General features: G+C 25.3%; 1 protein-coding gene across 1 annotated transcript in view; it reads right to left on the reverse strand.

Moving 5' to 3' along the window:
• LOC129989358 (pre-mRNA-splicing factor CWC22 homolog) overlaps positions 1-12,353 on the reverse strand; it is a 31,615-nt gene extending 19,262 nt beyond the window's left edge. Inside the window, exons 1-7 of the mRNA XM_056097851.1 lie at positions 12,286-12,353; positions 12,149-12,179; positions 10,746-11,818; positions 7,248-7,281; positions 5,110-5,279; positions 2,149-2,277; positions 1,004-1,097 (exon numbers count right to left, since the gene is read on the reverse strand). Coding sequence (XP_055953826.1) covers positions 1,004-1,097; positions 2,149-2,277; positions 5,110-5,279; positions 7,248-7,281; positions 10,746-11,818; positions 12,149-12,179; positions 12,286-12,305 — 1,551 coding nt within the window. The 5' untranslated portion in view covers positions 12,306-12,353. The remainder of the gene's footprint in view (positions 1-1,003; positions 1,098-2,148; positions 2,278-5,109; positions 5,280-7,247; positions 7,282-10,745; positions 11,819-12,148; positions 12,180-12,285) is intronic.
• Between the last annotated feature and the right edge of the window lie 25 nt (positions 12,354-12,378).

A 12,378-nucleotide genomic window follows, 5' to 3' on the forward strand; every position in this document is an offset into this window, starting at 1 on the left:
GCCAAATTACTTACAAGTAGACACACGAACAAGGTATGTCCGTGTGTCTACTTGTCATAAGCAAAAGCAGAAGTATGGAAGGGGAGAAGGCGCAAAACAAATGATCACTAGTCTTATATATCATGGGATTCCGGGCCACGTGCCAATTGAATACACGTTTTGACCTTTGATACCTTGGCAAGGGCACCGAAGGGATCACTTTCATTTGATACATAGATTGATTGCGCAGTAATTTTTACACAGCTTCATCCATGGAATGAGATCAAGAAATAAGAGAATATTTTACAATGGGCTAGATAAAGCTTCGGAAATAAGTTTGGTTTAAATTAAGAGTTTAAAATATCTTTACATATATATATATATATATATATATATATAAACAAATACTATAGTCTTAGTACCAATGCAAATCTTGATATTTAAAATAGTTCACACTAATTAAATATTTTGCTGAATTTAGTATAATTGTGTCAAATTGAAAGATAATAAATAACAACATCCAGGATTCATTGCAATGGAATTACCTTCATAAATGAAATCTTCATAAATCATGTATTTCAATTTATATGTAGAATTCATCATTAAATAAAGTAAATAACAACATATGAGAATAAATATTTTCTAAATAATGCAACCAAAATACCTAATAATAAGAAAAACTTCAGAAAAAATAAATAATATCAACATTAATTGTATAGATTATTTATAATTTGCAATTGATTTGATGTTTTAAATTTTAAATAAAGATTTAAAAAAAACCAAATTAGAATCTTCTTGTTAGAATTAGAATCTTTCTGTACCTTTTAATGCATAATATAGCAAACCAGATAAAAAAAAAAACAATGAAAAGATGAATATTTTATTTGATGTAATTAAAGAAATAATTTAAAACTGGTTAGAAAATCAAAACACTTGTTTGATAATAATGAATGTATGTCTGAATAAATTTATGAGATGATATAGAAGACAGAAATAATATTTTAATGATAAAAAGAATAGTTACCTTTGTATTTATAATAGCAACTAAAGCAGCATATACTCGTGTAAAAGTTGGAGAAGCAGCTTGGGCTTGCATTATGGCTCGGGCTAAAACACCTCTGCAATGAATATTATACAAAAAACATTAAATTACAAAAAAAGAAAGAAAACAGATACATGACAAAAAAATGCAAAGATATTATACAATCCAGTATTTTTAATAAGCATTAAATTTATCTGCCAATTTTAATGTATTTATCTTGTTTAAATAGAACATATTTACGTCTTAGTGAAACTAAACAACTGAAACATTACAGCAAAAGTTCACAATGAATTAGTTACAATAAATATTGTTGATATTTTCAATTCTAAAGTAAATGACTGCAAGTTAAAAAAAATTTTTAATTGAAATTATAATTCCAATAGCATATAGAATAACAGCATTTCAATTATCAGTCTCAAAAAATTTAGGAGATTTCTGTTTTAAACATTTAAATTTCCTCATGATTCTAGATGCACATTTTATTTTTTCATATTTAATTTAAAACTATATATTATACTAAAATGAGAACAATAAATAAATAAACTTAAATAAAATAAACAAACAATAATTAAAGCTTTATAATTTCCCTCTCCTTAAAACAGAATTCTATTCAATAAATAAAATTTACTAATGCTGATATCGGTATTTATATAAACCAATAATCTTTCTTCACAATACGGATGGCAATTGTCTAAGATTGTTATTTCATAAATCACAATGGAATAGCATTTTTTAGTTAAAAGTTCTCTCATAATTCTTAACTTATTCAGAAAGAATCAACTTTTTTTTATAACAAATTCTTCCAAAAAATTTTATACATGCATTCTATTTTTGATAAATTGAAATTGTTAATCCTTTAGCAATGATATTTTCTCTACTATCTCATTAGACGGCCCGGCTAAATCACAAAAAAAAATACATAATAAATTTTTAATTTTACATGATAAGTTTGAGAATATAATAATTTACATATAAATCAAACATGGCACCGCAATCAAAGGACTAATGTGCCATTCCTACAGACAAGACCAGAATAAATTGTTTCATGCGGTTTATTTTCGAGTTCCTGAATTTTTCCAGCAATATCAATGAAATAACAGAAATGAAATATATGTTAAATCACTTACCTCCCTCGAATAATATTCTCTTTAAAAAGTTCAGGTATAATTTCTGTGATATTAGAGCTGTTCACTTTGTTTGTCATACCAACAATGCTTTTCTTCAAAGCTTCCCATGCAATTCGCTGATATTCTTCACTAAACCAAAAGAGAATATAATTCAAATATATGTTTCATTAAATTAAAAATAAGTTAAAATGAGCTTAAATGTAATCAAAATGTGGGGGAAAAAATTGTATTTAAGGTATTCATTAGAACAAATTATTTGGAAGTTTTACTAATCTCTCTCTCTCACACACACATACAAACATCAGGAGGTATGCTCCCTTCCACCTTATAAAACAAGACATTCATACAAAACATTCATTTTAATATATCATTAGTTTTTGATCTGGATTAACTAATTAATTTTGTATCAGTTTTAGTTTCAGAAATAATGATATAAGAATCCAGTATACATATTTTTGTCTATACATTCTATAAGATTTTTTTTAAATAAAGAAATATATACGAAATAAAATATTTTAATGATTATGCAATAAAATAACATTCTAAATCTATCTAAATATTTTAATATATGTTGCTACTGGACAAAAATTGAGATAATACTTATTTTAATGGAATTGCATTTTTTAAAAACTTTATAATACCCTATTTATAAAAGAGTAAAAGTAAAATAAATGGAGACTCTATCTCTATCAACAGAGCACTTAAAATCATAGCATTTTGGAAATAAATTAAAATTTAAGCTGTAAATCATTTTTTATATACATACTTAAAAAAATAAAATTTAAAAAACCCCTCCAAAAATCAAAAGTAACAACTATAGTGCAATAACTAAGATAATCACCATCAGTATAATACAGAATATGGAATTGACATTTTCTTATAGTAATGAGTGTTTTACAATTTTTTTAAATCACATTAATATTATAAAAATCTGAAACAGTCTTTTGCTTAAAAAGAATTGAGTGAGTGTAATATAAAAGATTAGAACAGACTTGGAAAGAAATTCACTTTTAAGAGGTACAAACAAATAAGAAAACTATATGCAGAAATTTCACAAGCAATAGAACATCAAGATTTAAAAAAAAAAAAAAGTAGTAAAAAATATTTTATGTGTAATCTTATTACGTGAAAAATAAAATAATTAATAATTGCTAGAATGCAGGAAAAATATGTGCAATTATTAAATTAGTAACATTAAAAATATATTTTAAATTAGGAAACAGTGTAAAATTTATTTGTATGTAACAATATTTTCAAAATTTTTATGAAAAAATGCTTAATTCAGCTCAAAATTTAATTTAAAAAAATAGCTTTGAGTGTTAATGTTAGTTATGTTCACATTTCCATACTCTAAAGTATATATGTGCCAAATTTCATAACTTTATGTCAAACAGCTTGGTCAACAGAGTGCAACACACATACATACATCTTTATTATTGAAGGGATAAATATACATATAGTGTTTACTCAATTTAAGGTATAATAATTTCTAAACTTTAGAAAAAGGAATACGATCATAACTGGAGAAATGTTCTAAATGATATAAAGAACTGTATTTTATTACGCTTGAGTCAATAAATGTACATCGGAAAAATTAAGAAATATTTTGTGAAATTGTTTTCATATTTTGTGAAATATTCCTGATAGATTAATATTTTAAGTAAATGTTCCATTTTTCTGTAATTAATACTGACTGAATCGTTAACTAAAACTGAGAGAGGAAAATCTGATGTCCAGTTTGACAAAGCTAACAAACAGTGCAGTATGCTGGAGTGATAAATGTGTAACTAAAAAATTTCAAAGTAACAAAAGTACATAGCAAAATACAATATCTGATGAAAGGAGACTGAAAGGATGTTGATGTACCATTTTGTATTACTTCTTACAACAAATATTAAATTGGAATTGACTTACTCGATAGTCATATGGAAAATTATTTAATTTCTATTCACGGAAAAAAGTGGTACTGGCGCTTTTATAATTGCTTCGAAAACCTCCCCATTGCAGTTTGGAAAATTTCTAAATTATTTCTCCTAATGATGCACAGAATTTATTAACATTTTGCAGGTCAATAATAATAAGTTATCTTGGGAAAACATTTCAAGAAACAACATTAGACAAAGAGTGATACGATAAAATAACAAAAAATGTCATCTTCTAAACTGAGAGCATGTATTAGTGAAAAATCCAGATGATCTTCGAAGATGTCAATTAAAATCTTGCAAGAAAGAAGAAAAAAAAGAAAAAAAAACTATTACAATCTGTAAAATGTGCAATGTTGAATTATGTAGAGACTGTTTCTTGGACTTCCCTTCATAAAAATCTTTTTTATATGGTAAGTCGACCTTTATAACTTTCTGTAGTTTATTGGATCACTGTCCTATTTATAGGACAGTCTATATTTTAAAAAAATGTTTACAAATTTTGTTTTATATGTGGTACATGCTTTTAAAAATTTACATTTTTCTTATTATTTTTATGAGTGGTTCAATATGGATTAAAATGTTATTGAATCAAGAATATTTATTAAACATGACTATTAAAGCTGGAAACTGTATAAAAATGTAAGACTAACCAATTTTTTCAGCCTTTCATTAATTGCTTAGTAATATATGTTATATTAAGATATGAAGATTATATGTTATATTTAACATATAATCTTCAGGTTTGCTGGAGATTTTTCCAACAGGTAGAATATGTCCATTTGCAATAATTTGACTTTATTTATCCAGCTCTAATTAAAGGAGACATCCTGCACAAATTCAAATGTTGACAACAACTTCTATGTAATTTTTAGTTAATAATTTTAAAAAAGAAATAAAATTCTGAAGTTCCAAAAGTATGACACTAAAGTTGGATAAATTCTGAAAGAATATCAAATGCAATTAATGTAAGACTGAAAGAAGCTCATGATAAAAACAAAACGATCATTTCTCCCTTAAAATGAAAAACTAATTTTACCTTCCTTTATCTTTTATGTTCTCTTGCATCATCCGTAATTTAGCAGGAGGTATATAAGCTCCTCCAGTTCGCATGTTGATATTGCTTATTTTCTGCCTTTTTGATAATGGTTCGGCAGAATCCTTGGCAGTATCAGCAGAATCAGGCGTGACTTTAACTTCAAATTTCCCCTATTTGGAATAAATATAAATCAATAGAGTCATAATTTCCAATCTAATGAAAAATCACAAGTCTCTTTTTAGTTACAATATGGCTATAAAATTTCATATCAGGGTATTAATATAAAATATCATTTTAATAAAATTATAATAAATCTCAATAAAATAATATATATTTTCTAAGTGTGACAGTTGCTAAATTATATGCAAACATGATATGCATGGGAATTTTAAACAGCAGAATTGCAAATAATAATAATAATGCTTTATGACAAATGAATGACACATTTATAAATCTGGTGTTAAAAATAGAAAATATCAAATAATCTTTTTAATACAATCAAACCATTAAAAAAATTTGGTATTCATTTTTTTATATAAAAAAAACATAAAATATCCATAGAAACATGCAATCCCATTTTAAAAATTTTCAACTCCATACAAATGATATTTATAGTTATTAATTCTTGCAAAAATTTATGTTCTGTTCTCCCTTTAAACCTCACTTCTATTCCAATGCAACTCAATAAAAAGAAAATATTTCTTTGTAGGATGAATTTTAAGAATGACACCACCTCTTCAAGTGATAGCACATTCAACTGAATTAGAGAAAAATAATTAAGCAATAATAATAACATACACAATGATAAGTTTCATACTTCAATAAAATTAACATAATGAAAGGAAAATATGCATAATAAAAATCAACATTATAAAATTTTTAAATACATTTTTTTATATTCTTTGTTAATAAAGAAAAACTTAAGTAGCTACTACCATGTAAATAGCATTATTTTATCACTGCAATATCTAAATGTCATACATCAGATGACAACTGCAATATTTAAATGTCATAACTCCAAAACATTTGTTTACTGATGCAAAATATTTATATAAATAAGGTAAGGTAAGGTAGGTATTCATATAGATTTGCAAAGAAAACGTATGTGATTAGTGAATAGAAATCCAGTCACAGATCAGTAACAAAATCTATACATCTCATATTTTCCAGCTATAACAACACTATTATCATAGAGGGTTTATATATATATATATATATATATATATATATATATATATATATAGAGAGAGAGAGAGAGAGAGAGAGAGAGAGAGAGAGAAAGAAATAACAGCAACTGTTTCAATTTTTGTGTGAAAAACAGATATTATAATCAACATTAAAATTAAGAGACAATTTCAAATTTTATTTTTATAATTAGACAAAGAAAGAAATTTGAGTTTTCCCTAAAATATCATTTGAAAATATTAGTTTTAAATACTCTTTTATTCATAATAAAAATTTCAATCTAGCTGCACTTTTAAAAATTAATAATTTGTCATGCTGCTTAGTTAAAAATTAAAAGTACTTTAACATATCACTCAGATCTTTACAATTTCCAAATCTAATCGCTGTGCAATTTCCAAAATCTAATTGCTGTACAATTTCTTTAAAATTTCCAAAATCTAATAACTGTAAACATCAAATTAAAATGTCATATTGTACCTTTAACTATCTAAAAAATAATGTCAGGTTACTACTGAATCAATAAAAAGCTGAGGATTGTCTTTTTCAAAAATATCATAGTTATGCTTACATTTGCAACTTCCATGTTTTGGTTATGGATACTTCTTCCTAATCAGAATTGCCAACACTTAAATAGCAATGGATTAGACATCTCTAAAATTTTGGTTTTAAGTCCTCTTTTATTCATAATACAAATAACTGGAGCTTCAAATAAAATTACTGTATTCAAATTTCTTTAAAAGATCTCTACACCTCAGATTAAATTATATACAATTCTGTACATGATTTTAAAATTCTAAAATGAGCAGTTCATTTAAAATTTGAACAAATTACTCAGAGACAATAATTTGGTTTTTAAACTCTTTAAGTAAATTTTTCACATCCATTTAAATCTTCAGCAAATTCTACAAAAAACTTAATAAAACAAACAGAAGAATGAGGATATATGTACTTACCTGTGATTGAGAAATATTATCCTGTTTTTCAAACCTAAAATAATAAAATGTCAGTCATATAAGGAAAATACAAATTATATATATATTAAATGATTTACAAAATATATAATAAACACATAACCACAATGAACTAAACACAGAAGCATAGTTAATTTTTCTTGAAAACCATTTACAGAGTTTATAGATCTGATTTTAAAACATTTAATATTTAAGTACAGAATTATCATGTATTAACAAGAGCCACACAGTTTTAATAAGGATACATTTAAAAGTCAAAATTCTTTAAAATATACCTTACATATTTCATTTTTCTGATTTATGTTATTAACCCATTTAGTGTTAGTTCTAAATTACAAAATAATAAAGTTTAATTAGCAATTATACATTATCAAATTATACATTAAAATATATCCTTTTTTAATCATGCGTATGGCAAAAGAAAAAAATCAAATATTTTAAAAAGAGTTTGAAATTTAGAAAATAATTCTTTAATTTTTATAAGCTTAAGAGTTTTTTAACATATTCTTTTAAATTAATTTACATAAACATTAAAGCAAAAGGTTTTAATATTTTTTTAATACCGACACCAATATAAAAAGCATAATAAGAATACAGTCACTCAAAAAAGTATTGGGACACTTGGCATGAATAACTAAATAGCTATTTATAAAACTATTTATTACATTAAAATAAAAACAAGATTAATCAGAAAATATTTTAATATTTGGTGTATAGTTTGCAAGGAAAATTTTATTGTTATTTTAGAATTAAAATTTTATCTAGCTTTTCAAATATAATTCAAAGGAAAAAGGAGTCAAAAAAAGTATTGGGACACTTCTGAAATGAGAAATTCAACGAATATATAGCACATCAATAGAATTGAATTTACTACCACTTTTTTTAGACTATAACATAAAAATTTCAACGGGTAAGATTATTTATAGAAAAATGGTCAGAAATTAAGATATATAAAATGATATGCAAAAACTTGTATTATGTTACTGGAAAAATGGGAAATTAGTTTACTGTTCAGGACGTATCTTAAAATTTAGTAAGTTTACTGTTTTTAACATTATTCACAGGTTCACAGAAAATGCAGTTTTTGTTGATGAAAGCTAACATAACATTTTCGGATCATATGGCAAGCAAAAAAGCTTGGCAGAAAATTTATGGCCTACTGTTAAATATAGAGATGGCAATCAAATAGTGTGGGATTGTATGACAAGGTGTTGAGAATTTAAATTTATTGATGGTACAATGAATAAATGGGTTTATCTCGACATTCTCAAGCGAGATTTAAAGGAAAGTGCAAGCAAGCTAGAAATCTCAAGAATTTTAAATTACACAACGATAATGCATCGAAATGGGATACTGTTAATATTTGCAAGTTATGGGTCCTCTACTACTGTCCTAGTTTTATTAAGACTCCCGTACAAAGTCCAGATCTTAATCCCATTGAACATGTGTGGGATTATTTGCAGTAAAAACTATATGAACATCACATTTTTAATAAACAAGATTTAAGAAAGCATTTGATCAAAGAATAAGCCACACTCAATTAAAAAAATTGGTCCAATCCATGCCAAATAAAATATGAGAGCTCAAAGCAAGGATGGCCCAACAAGAAATTAACTTTTAATTTTTCATTGTTTTTCCTTAATTTATTGGGAAGTGTCCCAAAACAACACAAACAGTTTGAACACATTTTCTTGTTTTATTTTCTTTAATTTTTAATTATAATTATATTAACTTGAGAGTTTTGTTTGAATTATTATGATTTATATATATCAAAATTATATTTAATTCTTTGTTTTGGTTTCATTTGTATATTTAAATAAAATATTATGATAAAAATCTGTGAACTTGTAGTGTGTCCCAATACTTTTTTGACAGACTGTATTTCTTTTAAGCAATATGAAAAGAAGAAATTTGATCAATAGATTGGAACAATAGAATTTGAACTCTAAAGAATAAAAGCCTTGAACACTTCTTTTTTTTCCCCCCTTCTTTTAAGTTATAAGCACCAGTCTACCAGATTTTTTTAAATATAAAAACAAGTTTGCCACTCAAAACGGGAGGGGAAAAAAATCCGTGTTTTTTCTGCACATATATTGAAGATACGAGGAAATGCATTCTTCATGAGGATTCTTCATTCTCAAGTTTTGGTTATAATGGTCTTAAAGAGTGGAAAAATAAGAAAAGGAGCAACAATGTAACATTATTTGGGATAATAGCATATTAAAATAAGTTTTTTACACAATTCTATCTTCTTCTGATTCTTCAAAAGAAAAAAAAAATCTTCATATTAGTAATTCAAATACATAATTAGGGGGGAAAGTGCCCTGACGATATTTAATAAAAAAATTACTGTTATCAATTTCTCTTCATTAATTATTAAGAATTTAGAAAGACAAAATTTATATATTAAAGGGGGAGGGGGTATATAAACAGTTCAGGGAGTTTGTACAAATGTCTTCTTTTCTTCATTGTAAATTTAATTCCCTAATAAGTTAATTAAGGAAAGATGACCGTGAAGAATATTTTAACACAATTCTATCTTCTGATTCTTCAAAAAAAAAAAATCTTCATAATAGTAATTCACATACATAATTAGGGGGGAAAGTGCCCTGACCATATTTAATAAAAAAAATTACTGTTATCAATTCCTCAAATAATCATTTTATTTATTTTCATAATAAAATTCTATTACATAATCATGTAGAATTTTTACAACAATTCAAATTAGTCTCTGAATTAAAATTAATATTTTCTATTTAATTTCATAGTTAAAACCTAATAAATTTTATCCCAAACAGCAAAATTTTTGTATTTGTATAAAACTGAGAAGTTTTTGACAAATAAGGTAATAAATATGTTAAAATTATCTGTACTTTTCATGTGCATGATGACATTTCTCATAATTTTTCAATTATTTTCACAAAAGTTTCTTCAAAATTGAAATTGAATGTGTAAGATTTTATTTTACTTCTAAATTTAATACAGCAATTGATTTTAATTAACAGTCACTATATTTTTCTAAGATGTACTAATTGTAAAAAGGTGAGGAAGGAAACAGTAATTGTCGAAATTTTTAATGGTAAAGCAATAAGCAATCGGCAAAGCAATAAAATCAATTTATAATTCAATAAGGTATCGGGAAAAAAAACTGGAGCAAAAAGTTTTCATACATAGTAAGGTAAGAACCCTCGCAAACATGTATCACAATATTTTTAAATAAAATTTATGAAATTGTATGAAGCAATAATATAATATGAAATTAAATTTTTATAAAATAAATATTTTAATCAGTTAAGCAAGCAATTGTATACCACTTGAATTTTAAATAATTCCATGTACTTTATTATTTATTAGATAAATAAATTTGCTAAACCAACTGACTTAAAATTTTAATGCATTGATTGAAGAACTTATTACTATTTAAAATATAAGAGCATACTCCAAAAATAAGAAATTCTAGCAATAATAATAATAATGTACCTTTGTTCTTCTGTATTTTTGTCATTCTTAGTATCAGATCTTTTAATTTCAGACCAAGGATCTCTTTTTCTTTTTTTACTGTATTCTTCATTATATTTTTCAGACTGTCTACCTTTTTCCTTTTCATAACGCTTGGATTTATATTTAGATGGGTCAGTCTTTAAATCACTATTATAATTATCCATATCATCCACATTACCTTGTTCATCATTATTTATTTTATTGTTTCTGGATTTATTTACTATTTGATGCACTGATGAGCGTATTCTATCATGTTTGGATCTGTCTTGATCAGTCTCATCATCATTTGAATATCTATTTGCATGTTGTTTTTTGGGGGTTTTCTTTTTTTCCTTTTCAGTTTCATATTGCTTTGATTTGTATTTAGATGGCTTTCTTCTCAAATCTTCAGAATAAATATCACTGTTGTCACTATCATTCTGTTTATCATTTGTATTATCTTTTCTGGATTTATTTTCTATTTTGTGTACTGAGGAACGAATTTGATTACTAACCATCTTATTTCGAGATATATCATTTTCTTCATTGCTAGAATATCTATCTTGGGACTGCTTTTTAGAGCTTTCACTCTCCTCAAAAAGTTTATCATATTTGTTGCGTTTTGAGTGATGTTCTTTCGTTTGCTCTCTTTTATTTTTTTCATTATCTCTTTTCCTATCAGGTCCTTCATCAAAATCATTTTCTTTTTGTTTTCTTTCAGTATCTTTATCATTGTCATCATCATTATCCTTATACCTCACATCATCTTTTTCGTAATTAATTTTCTTCTTCTTGTCATAGTTTGTAATGCAATAATCATTTTCTTTATCTAATTTTTCATCATACTTTTCCTTTTTCGAGTTCTTTCTGTGTCCATCATACTTATCTTTTTCTGAAATAGAGCGTTTTTCATTATGGTACTTTTCTTTTCTCTTTTTTCTGTTGAAATCTGATCTGTAATTATCATCATGACTTATTCTTTCACCCCTCTTGTCATATTCACTTTTCTTTTCTTTATGCTTGCATTCAAAAGACTCTTCAAGGTTGTTCTCACTTTCAAATTTTCTGGAACGCTGGAAAAAAAATATTAAAAATTACGAAAACTGCAGAGATTTTCCCAGACAATTTAATTCAAATACATTAAAGCTTAATAAATAATTTTACGATTTAATGCCATTAGTTTATATATTTTAATCTTATTGCCCGAACAGCAATCACATTTATTACTAGTATTCTTAAGAAGAAAATTAAGGCGCTTGTAGCAACTACAGAATAATTGTTTCTCTTGAATAGCATACCATTTAATGATAAAACTATTTTAGCTCAAGAAAGAGATTACAAAAAAAATTTTGAAACACAGTTTTGATGCTACAAAATCAATGTAAGCACGAATCTTAACTTACCTTGCTCTCAAATCTCGCTTCATCTTTGGACCTATAAAAGACGATATATAATAATTATATCAGTAAAATAAACTTTTTATAAAACACTACAATGTTTAAAAAATGTAAGAAAATTATTAGACACATTTTTCACTTACTTTGATGTATTTGATGACATATTTTAAGATGTAAACAACGAAAAGAAATATTTGTTAATTACGGTTACAGCTAAAATTTTACTAAAGGGGGTA

Source organism: Argiope bruennichi, chromosome 2 (assembly GCF_947563725.1).
Source record: "Argiope bruennichi chromosome 2, qqArgBrue1.1, whole genome shotgun sequence".
NCBI lineage: Eukaryota > Metazoa > Arthropoda > Arachnida > Araneae > Araneidae > Argiope > Argiope bruennichi.